At 36.3% G+C, this 16,986-nt stretch overlaps 1 protein-coding gene across 3 annotated transcripts; it reads right to left on the minus strand.

Moving 5' to 3' along the window:
• Positions 1-312: 312 nt before the first annotated feature.
• LOC114355371 (uncharacterized) lies at positions 313-16,132 on the minus strand. Of its 3 annotated transcripts, none has more exons than XM_028308177.1 (6): positions 15,942-16,132; positions 5,000-5,131; positions 3,669-3,785; positions 3,044-3,246; positions 2,382-2,592; positions 313-1,827 (listed from the first exon to the last, which is right to left on the minus strand). In XM_028308177.1, exons 1-6 carry the CDS (start codon positions 16,068-16,070, stop codon positions 1,762-1,764), a joined length of 858 nt encoding a protein of 285 aa, XP_028163978.1. In that variant the 5' UTR covers positions 16,071-16,132; the 3' UTR covers positions 313-1,761. The 3 variants fall into 3 exon arrangements, with proteins under 3 accessions (XP_028163978.1, XP_028163977.1, XP_028163979.1); XM_028308176.1 differs by lacking the exon at positions 15,942-16,132 and adding an exon at positions 6,203-6,503; XM_028308178.1 differs by lacking the exon at positions 15,942-16,132 and adding an exon at positions 6,203-6,501 and having other exon boundaries at positions 313-2,592.
• Between the last annotated feature and the right edge of the window lie 854 nt (positions 16,133-16,986).

A 16,986-nucleotide genomic window follows, 5' to 3' on the forward strand; every position in this document is an offset into this window, starting at 1 on the left:
TTAAATAACATTTTATATTATACTCCATTATGTGTGAAAAGTAAAGTGTTGTTTTATGCGTGAAAAGTATTGTATTTTCTAAACCTCCTGGTATTTTCCCCCTATATTCCGGGTTAATTATCCCATACTAGCTGACCCGGCGAACTTCGTACCGCCTTAGCGTAGAGATTTTCTTAATATTTTTTTCCGTAAGAACCATCCTTGGACTTCCACAAACATTAAAAAAAAAGAATTATCGAAATCGGTTCAGCCGTTCACACGTGATGCCGTGACAACGCGAAACGGGTTTCATTTTTATATATATAGATTTGTAGAAAGTTTCCAAAAACTATAGTCTATGTCGCATCAGAGATAACAAGCAAGCAAACGTCAACAGCACATCAACCTACCACAAAATGTCGAATTTCCGCAATCGATTTTAAACCTTTTGTAAAAGTAATTAGTGTTCAAAACTTATTGGGAAAATGTGCGTATGGAAACTGTAAAAGTATGTTGGTCAATGCTTGCTTTGTTCGCCGAGTCCTTTTCATATACCTACATTGGCATAACTCTTACAACTGCATCGATAGAACGTATTATTGCTTATACACGTATTCCGATAATGTCCGCTACACCGCAAACGATCTCAAATAATATAATATTCATTAATCTATAAATTATATTTATTATCATCTGATATGTATAATTATAGAAATGCTTCGGTCGCTTTAATAAGTTTTATAAATAAAAAATCTGTAGATTTGGAAACATAAGAACAATTTGAATTAGACACAAAGTCGATTAGTCCCACTTTATTATAATTTTTATACATTGAAAGTAAATTCGTCATAACCGTGAATACCTACGCATAATATTTTTGTCACGATTAAGATGTATATGAAGTGTGACGAATCTCCACATGATTTTCTCTGTGACGAGTTAGACATTAATTCCGTGTCAAAATTCCTATTCTGTAATTAAAAATTAAGAGGCCAGTTTAATATCACTATTGCTTAAAATCGAATGTAAAAATGCTTCTGTCTGTTTGTAAAAAATGTTTGAATAATTTTTATTTATACAAATCCTTAACCTTTAACNTAATGATAAATTGCACACATTACAAGTATTGCAACTCTACCTATTTTATAATAATCAACGACCGATCCAACTATGGGGACGACTATAATGCGTAATTTCACTCAAAACATATTGTGTTATTGTTGTTTAATAAACTTATTTATTATGCTACTTATTAAAGGGACCTCAGCACAACATAACCCGACAATAATACCCTACACTTACATAGAAACATAACCACAAACTTTACCTATCCCAATGACATCTATTTCAGTAACTGTAAGCCAATTTTCTTAATACAATTCCAAGAGAAAATACAAAATATCTAACCTATGGGGTACTTGGGGTTATATGGGATTAAATACATTTTTTACATAGTAATCAAACGTCAACAACATTATTTTAAACAATTACACATTAGTTTCCCCGTGCCCGCACATTTTTTCTTTTAGAGCACTTTCTAACAGTGATGTACTTATTCATTTTCTCTTACATTATAATAATTAGATAAACTTTCTTATATTTCAGATTTATTGAAGGCTTTTACCGGGTAAAGTACGCTTATTTTAATGTAATCAAAAAAAGTAGGTTAGGATATAATTCCAAATAAAAATGTGTAAGGAATTTTGGGAAAAGTGCAGTAAGAATATTCATAGTTTATTAAAGTGTCGACTTACCGCTTGCCCTGTGATTCTGTTTTAACATTTAAAATATTAATAGGTCTGTTTTCCTCGCTTTTCTCATTCTGCGCAGGATTTTTTTTACTTTCGCCTATAAAAGGAAAAACTGGTATGTTAATCTAAAGTCAGCTTTGACTACCGAAGCGCGCAGAGCGTACTAACTTTACCCGAAATAAATAATAACTGCAGTATTCTATTCCATTTCATAATTCTCCTATCTTTTGTTTAAACATTGTAATAATGACTCTTTTCTCATAGTTATAAAATAAATATAACATTGTATCATTTATGTAACCAATATTTTAACGCGAATCTCACTTGTATTAATTATGCATTGGTTTGTAACAACAAGTTGGTCTACCTCACTATGATCCTATCGACATTGGCAATAAACTTTGATATTTTGAGATCTCACTAGATTTTTAACAATAATTGCGTTCTGAACATCAAATAAAAACTAAAACAACCACAATAACTTTTATTTCAATAAAATACGACAATAAACTTGACCTTGTAGCTTAAAAAAATATTCAAAAAGTAACACAGGATTACGATAAATAAAAAAAACAACAAAATATAAAAATGCAAAGTTCAGAACGCGTATTAACCGGCTCACTCCATTGTATCATATTGAACCTTCTTTACCTTGAGATAGCGCCAGATCGCGTATCCAACGAGGGTGCCGGCAGTTGCGATCGCTAGAGCAGCTCCAACTGCCACTGGAGCGGTTTCTGACCTTGCCCGGGCAGAGTCCGAACAGTGCCAGGGCGGGCCAAACTCCCCGTCGTGTTTGTACATAAATGCCTGGAGTCTCATCTGGCGGAGGTACAGCTTTGCCCGGTGAGCTGTGGTTGCACTGTAAAAGGTAATTTTTTTATTAATTCATTATCATCCATTCATTAATTTATTATATTTACCTATAAGAATATTCAGATATTCATAACCATGTTAAAGCTTGCACGACTAACTTTGTGTCTTCCAAAAAACAGAAGAAGATTTACACGATTAAGTTTTTTCATGACAGAAAAATGAATTGCTCCCTAGAAAGGGTGCAGGCTAGTGCGTTATCTAGGGCTCTACCTGCTAAAATGGAGGGGCCTACCCACTAAAAACCTAACGACCCCAGAAGTCATATGAATCATTATATCCTAGACAGCATCTCACTTAACATCAGGTGCGGTGAAATACCTGCTTAGTTCTGCATTAAAAAAAAGTTGAGACTTTGGGAGTATGTTATAGTACCAGTGGCCTCCAGAATTCGTACGTGTTACTAAGTTTCAGCAGTCCAAAGCTTGGTAAGAACTAACCTTGCATCTCCTTCCATCAGGTCTATGACCGTCTCCTCAGGACAGTAGAAGGACTTGCCGACCGGAGTGGGGAACAGCAAGGATCTCACATCGGTGCTGAGGGTCACCTTCCTGCCCTGCTTCGCTGCGTGCTCTAAGATCCTGGCGCTGGAGTTGTATGTCAGCCTGATGCTTTCCACGTACCAGCGCTCGCCGCCTGGTGTCTGGAATTAGGGTATGCAGTCGCTTAATATTTGTAATTTATTTACAGCAGCAAAAAGGTTACATCAATAATATTCTAAATAAAATTGGTTACATGCTAAAAGCTAATATTTTATAGGTGACAAAGTCAGGCACTGAAGACAACAGCAATATATAAACTACATATTAATAATCATAGATCATTTTGTCTCCAATGCAGGAAAACGACTCTCTTAATTAATTTAGTAATAGGCAAATGGCTGATTCCCAAACTCCCTACACTAGGTTCGCATATTTTGTACCTTAGTCATCTTTTACGACATCCACGGAAAAGGAATTAACCCGTCTTGTCAGCTCACGAGTGTAGACCAAAACTTCCATTTGCTAAGGCGTGTAGTTTCGGCGTAGAGAACCCTTTTGGTAAGGTTCCAATGTATTTACATACCTTCGCGAAAGCCCACTCCAGCGCGAACTCCTTGAAGGAAAGCACCAGGGTCTCCGCATCAGCCTCCTTGCACGCGCCGGCCACGTTCGCGTTGTTAGGCACGAACGTGTTAGCATCCTGTAAAATTAAGGTTTTTAATTAGTTGGTTATAAGAACCATCACAAAAATCGTCCAGTCCCTAGAGTCTAAAGCCTAGGCAGTACAGAGCGATGTATAAACCTTGAACACTACCTACGTCCTACGTACTTGGAAGATTCGGTTTGTATGCCGCTAAGCATGTATAATCATAGATTGGTTTTCCCCCCTAGACAGANCTATTATTAAATTTAAATGGGACCACCCTTGATGTATTACCTATACGCCGAAAAAAGATTTGTTCAAATCGGTTCATAATTGGCGGAGTTATCGCGTAACAAACATAGAAAAAAAAAACATACGGGTCGAATTGAGAACCTCCTTTTTTGAAGTCGGTTGAAAATGGAGGAGGCTCATAGTCCAGCAGTGGACTGTAAAGGGTTGATGATGATGATGAGTTACATTTTGTGATCGCTTCGCGAAGCAGATTTACCTGCTTATAAAACTTAGTGAGAATATCCATTTCAGTCTTTATAGAGAATCTGGTTCCCAAGTGCGGCAATCCAAAATGTATTTTTTAATCAATCCCAAATTAATATTGAAGCTTAAATCTGTTTATTTTCTTAAAACAGTCACAAAATATCACACTCCCTTCCATTCCACGCGTATTTATCAAACCAGAGTTACCTTTTACGCTCCAAAGCTACGAAAATTAATTAATTATGCATAAAACTGAAATGGCGGCACTCTGGCTTTTGAATTAAAGTACGCAAAGGTTAAACAACCTTCTGATGAAACAATGTTTGCGTTATAATTTTGTAAATTTGCATACCATGAAGCTTATCAAGTTAAGGAGACAGTAAGCTATCTCACAGAATACGTAATGCATACGGTCTAATTCAGTGTGACAGATTCCTATAGAAGCTCGGCCTCGTAGTATCTGACACTAGAGCCGTTTAGTTCATACTTCAGTCTTTCTTCCTAAATAGGCTAGAAGACTACTTTAGTCAATTGACATCATTTTTTTAATCGACTTCAAAAAAGGAGGTGGTTCTATGTCCCACTGTATCTAGTTACTTTTAGCAATCAAAACGGGACTCTCCGTTGAGATTGAATTAGCGAGCTCCATAGCCTGTCCTGTCCTATCTCGTGTGGACAGTCCACAAAAAATCAAAATCTACGAGATACATACAGCATTTTAGCTGCAGCAGAATTACTGATATCTTCGGAGAAAAATAAGAATTTTCTATACTCACAGCGCGTTCGTTGAGTTTTGTCATGTAAGATATGTCGACCAGTGCGTCCACAGTGAGCAGGATACACGTGTCCCCCCCTTGGTCCTGGAGTCGGTATGTGGCTGTCATGAGGCTCCTCTCTGTTGCTGGCTCCTGGAAAAAAAAACATATTTTTTTTTTTTTTTTTATAAATAAATAAATAAATATCCTTAGACATTTTATACTGCGCTTCTAGTCCCAAACTAAGCAAAGCTTGTACTATGGGTACTAGACAACGGATATAAACATACTTAAATACTTTTTTTTTTGTAAATACATACTTATTATACATAGAAAACACCCAGTCCAATACAAACAAATATGTTCATGCACACAAATGTTTGTACTGTACGGGAATCGAACCCGCTACCTCCGGAATAGTAGTCCGTTTCGAACCACTACACCAAACGGCCGACATATTTTCAAGGTCAGTATAGTCATCAACATCATCATCAGTATGTCATTTAGTTACTGTAAGAGCATGACACTCTCTAATTAATTTGCCAGAATCAAATGGAGGATATGTATGGATCCAGATCAGAGGTGGAATTGTGTAACGCAATCGTTATCATATGATAGCACTAGCTTTCCGCCCGCGGCTTCGCCCGCGTGGAATTTTGTCTGTCACAGAAAAACTTTATCGCGCGCGTCCCTGTTTCAAAAACCGGGATAAAAACTATCCTATGTTCTTTCCCGGGACTCAAACTATCTCTATGCCAAATTTCATCAAAATCGGTTGCGAGGTTTAAGCGGGAAAGCGTAACAGACAGACAGACAGACAGACAGAGTTACTTTCGCATTTATAATATTAGTTGGGATAACGTACGATTATTCTATCAAACGCTTTGTTGACGGACTTTATCGTACGTTATGAACTGTCAAATGATTACGATTGCTTTACACAATTCCACCTCTGGATCGCCAATAAACCAAACTAGCGAAGGCCAAGTTGGTCCCAGGAGAAAGATAAACTATATTTGGAACCACAACGAAATTATTCAGAAGAATTAAGAGTCCGAACTTCAAACTTCCTCCAGTGGAAAGTGGATAACAGGACCAACAAATTTAGAAAAAGTTATAATAAGGATGGACGTTCTCCAGTGCAAAACGGATAGATGACAAACAAATATATTAATATCTTTCATATTTCTCTATCTTTAATTTTGGTAGCACTATCATACTTACTGTGGAACCACCAGGCGCCAGCGTGGTTTTGCTGTACTTCGTGACCCTGGGCCTCCTGGTCGAAGCCATGCTATCGAGCTGCAGGCAGTCCACCGACCACATCACCACCACTGCCACGGCAAACAACATAGAGAATTACATTCAGAACCACTGACTTCACTTGCACAATATAAAAACCAACATAAACACAAATATACACTAGAATTCTTAATAGAGCACTGAATATACTTTAAATATATTTTATATATTTCAGTTTCACAATACAAAACCAACTAAAACACAATATAAACTCTATAATCCTGAACACAGCATTAAATATTCTTCAAATATACGTGTTATACACATTATTATACGCTTCAAATCATGTATACGAATGTAGAGTTTAAAATATATACATGCCCTAATTTTACAACAACTTTCAAAATTTCTATCTCTACAGTCTTATTGTATGCAATAAGTGGACTGATTCGTTTAGGGATGTCTGTGTATTCGTCGACTTATCGATGAAATGTAGGTCATGGATTCCTATTGTAACTTCAAGAGTCAGAGAGCAGACAATAGGAATATATTCTTAGCGCGGAGCTAACAATCTAGCTAGCTCTGAATAGAGCGCGATGGGATTTGTTTTCTGTATCATTATCACTTCTGCTTCTTATCGTGTCGACAACAAACCTACATAGTGTCAGCCCAAAACTCCGCCACAAGAGAGTCACTTTTATCATTTTAAATTACTTTAATTGATATTGGGTACCAACTGCTTCCAATTTTATTTGTTCATTATAAATAATCGGATGAGACTTCGTTCTACATACATGATTTTTGTTTAGATACTGAAGTAACAATAAATTTCACTGCTAAAATTTTAAGTTCACTTCATCAGTAATTAATAATACCAGTAAATACAACTAATCAAAAATATTAATTAATTCTTAAAATTGGGTATAGGACGACTTATAATAAATGTATAACGTGCATATTTATCGATACTATTCCATCGATATCATCCCCTCACTGGGTTCGTTATGAATGGAAAATTGTGGCGCAATCTGTGCACTGGATCCAGATGATACCTATTCCTGTTATTGGATTTGCTGCCTTATATACCTACAAGTGAATTGACTTTGCTTTGTCCCTCGACTTTCCTTAATCTGTTTACAAGATTATTGTGGAGTAGATTCTACGGCAGGTTAAGCTATACACTCTTAACCAGTTGCAATAGGCGTTATTTTGCAATAAAAATGCATAGTTTAATGTGCTGTAGACCTAACCTTATTTTGCATACAAAACGTTATTTCATGATTCACATCACCATTCAAACTCAGCTCTTTTCCAGTATTTTATTGGTTACCTACAAGAAAATTCCATCATTCATATTGCTCAAGATCCACTTTAGATAATACCTACATAATTATGTTAAACTAATAGTGGACTCCTACTAGGTGGACCGACGATCTGGTAAAGGTCGCGGGAAGAGCCTGGATGCGGGCAGTGCAGGACCGTTCCCTGTGGAAAACCTTGGGTGAGGCCTTTGTCTAGCAGTGGACGTCATTTGGCTGAAACGAAGGAAAAGTAACTCTGTATCTTTTGAATTAAATATATTTTACTCGTATATAAAGAGAGATTGGAAACAGACACAGCAAATGTCACAGATGGCTTCTATCCTGGTTTTTGTGCGAAATAAATATCAGTCCGGAATTAACGCAGGCGAAGCCGCGGGCAAAATAATTGCGACGTACACAGGTCACTCAGGAACATAGGTATTATACAATTTCGATCACACGGTAGGTTGTCTATAGGTTTTTTTTTTATGTGGAGGCAAACGAGTAGACGGATCACCTGATGGTAAGTGATTACCGTCGCACATAGACACCCGCAGTCCCAGGGGCGTTACAGGTGCGTTGCCGGCCTTTAAGGTGAAGATACGCTCTCTTCTTGAAAGCTTGCAGGTCGTATCCATCCGGAAACTATATAATATATTGTATTGTATACTCTATGTATTCCAGAAGTCTATTCCGAGCCTTATCAGTCACCAATGGTGTTTGATAACGTCTGACACGGCAAGTATAACAGCTTCAATGCACGCGATTTATAACTTCAGCATTTGATAGCTGTTATAGCTATAATGGTATTGCGATATGATCTATCGATACCTAGCTAGCACCTACTAATCTACCTACTACCTAGACTACCTACTATCTACGAGTACCTAGTACCTACTAATTCGTCTATTCGTCTATTTTTCTGCAAACGAGCTTTTAAATAGCGCTTTTACAAGTTCCAATACTACATACTTTAAAATAATCCATAAACAATATCCTAAGAAACTTCGTCACGCATACCTACACAATTAATTTTATAGAAATTTTACAATATTATAGCTAAAATCAGAAAAGGTCTTAAGCTTCGATACGACTTTAGCTAACTAAATCAACGCAAGCAAAGTCACGGGCAGAAGGTAGATTTTTCAATAACTCAGTCGACTGCAAACCAATTTAAACTGTCAATTATCTCCAGTGAACCACGAACGGGTTCCGCATATAACCTCCCGATATGAACTTTAAAATGGGATTTCAATTTCGTCCCACTGATGAGTTGGGTTTCACATTCAGGCGACTTTAGCAGCGCGACAAACGCGCTCGATAATTCCATACTATGTATATGACAGCGCAACGCAGGATGTCCACCCAAAAGGTGGACCGACGACCTCATAAACGTAGCAGGAAGGCGCTGGATGCAGGCCGCCACCAACCGGCCATTGTGGAAATCATTGGGGGAGGCCTATGTTCAGCAGTGGACGTCATATGGCTGAAATGGTGACGATGATGGTGATATGACAGCGGATGCTTGCCTTCGAATTATAAAAACGCCGCTGCCGCGCTACAGTCGCGCTTCTGACGCCCTAATGTGAAAGCTGTCTTAGTTATACATAGTTCCAAAATACTGAACTGTCCTATCCCTGACATTGACAGTGGGGCGCCACCGTCAATACCGGATCGCTGGTTCCGATTTTTGCCATGTTGGAAACCATATAGTTGAACGATGGTAGCGCCCCTCTGTCATTGAGTTTGGTGGGACAGTTCAGCGTGGGTCATCTATACATCGGTTATTGTCAATTTGCCACAAAGTTACACTTTATTTGTCACACATTTGAAAATTTTATGCATTGAAAGTAAATTCGTCATAAATGAGAACGTAAGTAAGTTTGTCACGATGTAATATGACGTGTGACGAATTTACATTAAAAGTAATTTAGTTAGAGGTAAGATAGCCAGTTCCTCCGGGGTTGAGGATTCCGGGTGAAGCTCGCTTTCACCTTCGGCCTGATCATCACTTACCATCAGGTGAAATCAAGCCAAGAGCTTCCTCGTTGTGGATAATAAAAAACATTCGACATAAATTCTCATTTAAGTCAAGTTGTCACGATGTATATTATTATGACGTGTGACGAACTTACACATAATTTTTCTTGTGACTAGTTGATTTTATGGCAAATTGGCAATAACTCGTTAGTTTTTAACGCTAAAAATATTCTAGTAAAAATAACTTGGAACAAACATATTAAAAGAATATTTTTTGTAAAAAAATCAAATTACGCTCTCCACTTCAACTAAGTACCCAACTTCTAACTTAGAATAATTAACTAATTCCCCGACCTCAAATTATTGGAAGCCGTTGTGGTTAAGGTTAACAAAGGGTAGTTATAATCAATACTAACCAAAATAGAATCAATCAAAAATGTAGAAATATTACTCAAGTTATTACAAAAATAGTAGAGGTCAAATACATTCTAAAAATAGGCATATCATTGAAGTTATTATGGAAAGAACCGTAATTTATACAGGGTGGAAACGTTAAGTGATCTCAATCGATTATTTCTAAACTATACTTGAAGATATTGAAAAACTGGTTACTGATCCTGAAAGTGCTTCATGAGCTCTTTCAAACGGTACCAATAATAGGTTACAGAATAAAATGGATCTATCTGAAAATTCAATGTTTCCAGCTTCCATACTAAATGTATGCCAGCCACACAATATTAGAAGTGCATTTTTTTTATTTCATAATTAACTCTTAAAATAAACTCGTAAATTGTATTCATAATTAAAATTATTAATGGAAAACATTGGTTTTAGGCTTTACTTACTATAATATTGTCAAGAGATGAGTGTCATGACTGTGGTAGTACTAAATTTATGGAAGAAGGAAATATTGAATTTTTAGATAGATCCAGTTTATTCTGTAACCTATTGATACCATTGGATAGAGCTTGTGAAGCACTTTTAGAATCAGTAATCAGTTTTACGATACCATGTGTAGTTTTTAAAATAATGTGACTTTACCAAATGTATGGAAGCTGGAAACATTGAATTTTCAGATAGATCCAGTTTATTCTGTAACCTATTATTAATACTGTTTGATAGAGCTCATGAAGCACTTTCAGGATCAGTAACTACTTTATTGATATCTTGTATAGTTTAGAAATAATCGAGTGAGATCACTTATCGTTTCCACCCTGTATTTAATGGTGCGATTGTTTTGGAATATTCAATCGTTTTAATAGTTAATTATTTTAAGGGGTTGACATTACGTAGTGAAATTAATGGATTTTATTACTTGTTGTGCTTGTGCTCTACAGAATCAACAAAACCATGTCAACATTCAACATTTATTGTAGGCAATTTTGTTGAGATGGTTTTGTTGATTGTGTAGAGCAAAACACGCGCTGGAGAGCGGGCGTTTTGTTCTAATTGTAACGAGTTAGTTTCACGCCCGTATTCACAAACATTATTATGAGGTCTCACAGTGCGCTCTATTCAATGCTGTGCGTTCGATTTGCTTCTTCACACAAGCAAGCATCGTTTGTGAATACCTACGGGAGTCAGTCTCCAAAGACTACTAACATTAAAAACATTTGTACAAATATGTTGACACACCTCTGAGACCGTTTGTACACTAAGTATAAAGACATAATCCAAGCATAGCAACCTAAAATTACCCGTTTTACCTAGACAGACTGAAACCCAGCTTAGGCACGTAGAAAGCTCATTAGCATGGGATTAGTATCTCACTGCGACATCATTCTTTTCCCAGTGTACAATTATCACACATTTTATAGTTTTATTAGAAACAAAATAAGAAAGAAAGAAACTTAAGAAAAATTTTGAAAGAAAGAAAAAGAGGAAATATAATTTTGGCTTAAGTTTACAAAAGGTCAAAACACAATTTTAACTCAGATGTTTTTAGTAAAAGGAACCAAATAGGCAAAACAGTAAACTGAAAACTAAGGCTGGGTTGCACCATCTTACTTTAACTGACAAACGTCAAAAATATGTATCCATACAAAAAACACCAGTTATCGTTATAGTTACGGTCAAAGACAGGTGGTGCAACCCAGCCTAGCATTTCAAAGCTAAAACGGACATATTTTTTGAGGATTTGTACCTTGTAAACTGTAAACCCTTGAAAAGGAGGCTGACAATAGTGACTGAGTTTCTTGCGCTGCTTCTTCTCAGCACTGGCCCATTTATTGTCCCGAAGCAATGGTAGGGCTAATATTGGGACGTGTAAAAGTGCTTTTTAAAAGCCTATTTGCAAAAATAAATGCGTTTTATGAGTTTTAATGTTGTTGGTCAATATCATCTACTAAGGCCCAGTTTTTTGATTCATAGTTAAAATAACAAATTGTTAAATTTTGCTACTAATGGTTAAATATTAACAAAATGTTAAGTAATAGTTAAAAAATGTATTAAAAGTCGAGCTAACCATTGTTCGAAAAACATTTTTTTCTGATATTTAACCACTTGTCATTTGACATCTGTCAAATTTGACCATTGGTTATTTTAACTACGAATCAAAAAACCGGGCCTAAACGATTCAGTTGATTTCGAATTAAAAGTACTCTAAAATAAATTTCAGCAAGCACTTTTAACTGCTTTCTGGAGCAGAATCTATTAGTTCTATAATAAGACTATCCTAAATTGAAAGCAAACGGCGAGTCACCATTAACTCCGTAACGAGCGCGACACAACTACCCTCAACTAACTGGAGTCTAACTACCTACATCGAACTGTTTATGTAACTTCGCTCAGAAGTTTGAAGGCAAGAAGGCTTTATGCCTATAGGCTTTATAGTTTACGGTGGCCAAGGACGTAACACCAGTATTCGCAAACATTACTATGAGATCTCACAGTGCGCATGGACGCACAGGGTCCCAAAAACCTATTCATAGACAATACTTGAGTGGCTGCTGCTCTATTCAACGTTGTGCGTTGCCACTTCAGTAGCAAGTATCGGTTATGAATGCGGGTGTTAGAGCTTACCCAGACAAATGTTTCGAGAACCCAGGAAAGACGTCCTGGCCAATCAGAACAAAGAGAGCCGACTTCAAATAATGGGGGAAAAGGCTAGGGAAAAGAAGGCTTTATAGTTTATAAGATCGTCATAAATTATAGCCTATATGTTATTCTGGGTTATAAACAATAATACTGTAAAGTTTCATCAAAATACGTTAAGTAGTTTTTGCGTGAAAGGGTAACAGACATCCAGACATCCAAACTTTCGCATTCATAATATTAAGTAGGATACGTAAGAGCTACACCTACTCCTTATGTTGCCTCGAAGAAAACTAATATAGGGCTTTACCCATAAAACAAAAATCATAAGGACACGTTACGATTTTGATAAATAAAGTACTAGTTACTTCAACTCTCCTAGACAAACTTACAAACGTGACAGTTGTGATTCTGAAATCGTTTCGTAGCGACGTTTTTGTATGTAGTTATTTAGTTGCTTCGTAAAGCGATTTTGAAAATGAAGCTGTCTTGAAAGTCACTTTGTCTAGGTAGCCACTTCGCAATTATGTAATTCACATCTTACTTCATCAACTTCAAATCAAATCATATTCAATTTTCCCATTACAGCACGCTTATTGTTTTTCAGAAGTTTTTCTTTCATGCTACGGCGCGCTCGCTATTTTTTAACGTAGTATATTTTTCGATATTACAAAACATTATTCATTATTGTTCCAAAGTTTTCTGACGCATTACATTGTTGATATTGTCTGACATTATGACGCAAACTGCCTACATAGTCTAGACCTACGCACTAACTTTATCTACCCACAACTCTTAGGCTGGGTTGCACCATACTTTAACGTTGACAAACGTCAAAAATCTGTCAAACTCCATTTATAAAAAGCACCGGTTACCGTCATAGTTACCGTTAAAGTTAGGTGGTGCAACTCAGCCTTATTTTTTTTCGACTTTCTATGCTGAAACTATGGCGGTGCGAGGGCGCTCTTCTTGGGTGCACAGAAGAGACTTTTGACCCAACTGCGCCAGAAGGAAGGTTATGTTTTTCGAACGTGTATGTATGTATATTTCTTCGGCACGGCGGCCTACAGTCTAAACGGCTTGCCCGATTATAGCGTGAGAGGTGTTGTTAGATTCATCTTAATCGTAAAAATAGCGGAGATAGACGCCATAATGTCTTAGAAAAAATTTTTTTTACGTCTGCATTTGTGAACACCAAGTTGTCTTGTTTTTATCTTTTTAGTTCTTTTTTGTTTTTTCAATAATTTTCGACTAAATAAAGCATTTTTCTCTCACTCACTCACCATTAAAAATACAACTAACAAAACTTTTATTACTAGCTATTCCAGCCAGCAAATTACGTACAGCCAAAAAATATGTCCTGACAGTACTTATCAAATACAAAAAAAGGATATCCAAATGGGTGCAGTGGTTCGGAAGTTATGCGCGTACATACATTTTAGCGATTTAAAACAGATTTCGTAACAAAATTTTAGTAAGATGTGTTGACTTTAGTTAGTAACTCTTTGAGACACAATAATGTTTGTTTCGCAATTTCGCCCAATCTTCCTTCACTACGACTTGACCTACATCCAACTAATTAAAAGTTAAACTAACTCTTCGTCCAAGTTGCCGACAGTGCCGGAAAATGGCGCAAATTGAATTGAATAAAAACACCCGAGTTACGTTTCGCCCAAATGAAAAGCTAACAGACTTAATAGTTGTGAGAACCCAGCGAGTGAAAAAATATTTGCAGTTACATCCTTTTACACTTGGCGTGGAACTCCGTAGTGTTTGGTTTAGGGACTAATGGATATCCGTAACCGTAACCGAAACTATCGGATATCCGAAATAAAAAATATCTTAACCGTAACCGAAACCGATTCAAAAGTTTCGGATAAAGGCAGAGTCTAAATCTTAATATTTTTTTATATTTTTTGTTCCTTGTCTGGCATTCCCTGGCACCATCTAAATATCCCCGCCTGTTTTACCTTTATCATAGGTGTCGTCATAATACATAAAGTAGCTATGTGGGTCGCGCAGCACCTTGCTATTTGAATTTAACATTTTTAAAATTCTAATATCCGTAACCGAAATTACCCAAAACTTTATCCGTAAACATATCCGTAACCGAAACCGGTATAATATTATTCTAATATCCGTAACCGTATCCATAACCGAAAATTGATATCTATAACATACCTACATCTCTGTCCGTTGAAACGAACGAACATTTACCGTAGCGCGTAGCAACGTAGCGCGTATCACTAAAGAGTTGGTAGCGTGCTACGCGCTACTACGCGCTAGTCAATAATTATTTTAGGAAGGTACTTTTTGTGAACTGTCAAAACACGACTGTCCCATATGCTATGGCGTCCTCAGATCGCCAACTTAATAGACTAAAAATTTTAGACTTCAAAGCTACATACCAAAAATTTCACAGCATGAATTAGAATTTTACAGCTAAATGATAATTATACAGCTTGTCAGGGATTAATTGGAAATTAATTACCTAGGTATTTATTTAGTTATTTTTTGAAAATTGGTTATTGGGATCGTCCGCGCAGTGGCGTAGCTTGGGGNAAATGGGACCACCCTTGAGGTATTACCTATACGCCGAAAAAAGATTTGTTCAAATCGGTTCATAATTGGCGGAGTTATCGCGTAACAAACATAGAAAAAAAAAAATAAACATACGGGTCGAATTGAGAACCTCCTCCTTTTTTGAAGTCGGTTGAAAAATGAAATTACATACATTCATACATAGAATAAAGTGGGCGGTACAAAATTATAGATGAAATAAGATTATAAATACATTACATTTTATTTACTTATTACATATATTTAACAGTTACATCTTTGATTAAATAACATAAGAATAGAAACATAAATATAAATAAATTATAAAATACGACTATAAAATCGTTCGCAGTAAAGTTTTTCGATATAACGTAACATCGCAGTAACAAGGCGTCGCAGTATAGTAACTTCGCAGAAAGGTTTTCGAAGAAACAAAATTCGATGTAACGTTTGTCGCACTCACGTAGGTAACCCATAAAGGTCAGTATAGTCATCAACATCATCATCAGTATGTCATTTGGTTACTGTAAGAGCATGACCCTCTCTAATTAATTTGCCAGAATCAAATGGAGGATATTATGTATGGATCCAGATCTGGATCGCGAATAAACCAAACTATGTAGTGAAGGCCAAGTTGGTCCCAGGAGAAAGATAAACTGTATTTGGTACCACAAAGAGTCCGAACTTCAAACTTCCTCCAGTGGAAAGTAGATAACATGACCAACAGAAAAGGTTATAATAAGTTTAGGATGGACGTTCTCCAGTGCAAAACGGATAGATGACAAACAAAGATATTAATATCTTTCATATTTCTCTATCTTTAATTTTGGTAGCACTATCATACTTACTGTGGAACCACCAGGCGCCAGCGTAGTTTTGCTGTACTTCGTGACCCTGGGCCTCCTGGTCGAAGCCATGCTGTCGAGCTGCAGGCAGTCCACCGACCACATCACCACCACTGCCACGGCAAACAACATAGAGAATTACATTCAGAACCACTGACTTCACTTGCACAATATAAAAACCAACATAAACACAAATATACGCTAGAATTCTTAATAGAGCACTGAATATACTTTAAATATATTTTATATATTTCAGTTTCACAATACAAAACCAACAAAAACACAATATAAACTCTATAATCCTGAACACAGCATTAAATATTCTTCAAATATATGTTTTATACACATAATATACGTTTCGAATCATGTATAAGAATGTAGAGTTTAAAATATATAGATGCCCTAATTTTACAACAACTTTCAAAATTTCTATCTCTACAGTCTTATTGTATGCAATAAGTGGACTGATTCGTTTAGGGATGTCTGTGTATTCGTCGACTTATCGATGAAATGTAGGTCATGGATTCCTATTGTTAATCCTTCGAGAGTCAGAGAAGCCAGACAATGGAAATAATATATTCTTATCGCGGAGCTTATATATTCTAAAATTCGAGTGCAACGTAGAAAGCAAAAGAGAGATAATAATCGTTGGACGAAGTAAAGACAATATCTTCTTTTCTCTGGATAGAGCTCGATGGGATTGTTTTCTGTATTTTCAGTATCATTATCATTTTTATCTTTAAAACTAATTATATTGATATTGGATACCAACTCCTTCCAATTTTATTTATCCATTAAAAATGATTGGATGAGACTTCGTTCTACATGCATGATTTTTGTTTAGATTTGTTACAATTTAAAACACTGCCTTAATTTTTTTTAACTTCAATTCATTAGTAAATATTTCAGTACTTATCAAAAGTTTCATTTATTCTTAAAATTATAATATACGGCTCATAATAATGTATAACGTGCATGTTTATCGATACTATTCCATCGACATCGTCCCCTCACTGGGTTCGTTATGAATGGAAAATTGTGGCGCAAT

The sequence above is a fragment of the Ostrinia furnacalis genome, unplaced genomic scaffold (genome assembly GCF_004193835.3).
Source record: "Ostrinia furnacalis isolate ACB-3 unplaced genomic scaffold, ASM419383v2 OfSCF2395, whole genome shotgun sequence".
Classification (NCBI taxonomy): domain Eukaryota; kingdom Metazoa; phylum Arthropoda; class Insecta; order Lepidoptera; family Crambidae; genus Ostrinia; species Ostrinia furnacalis.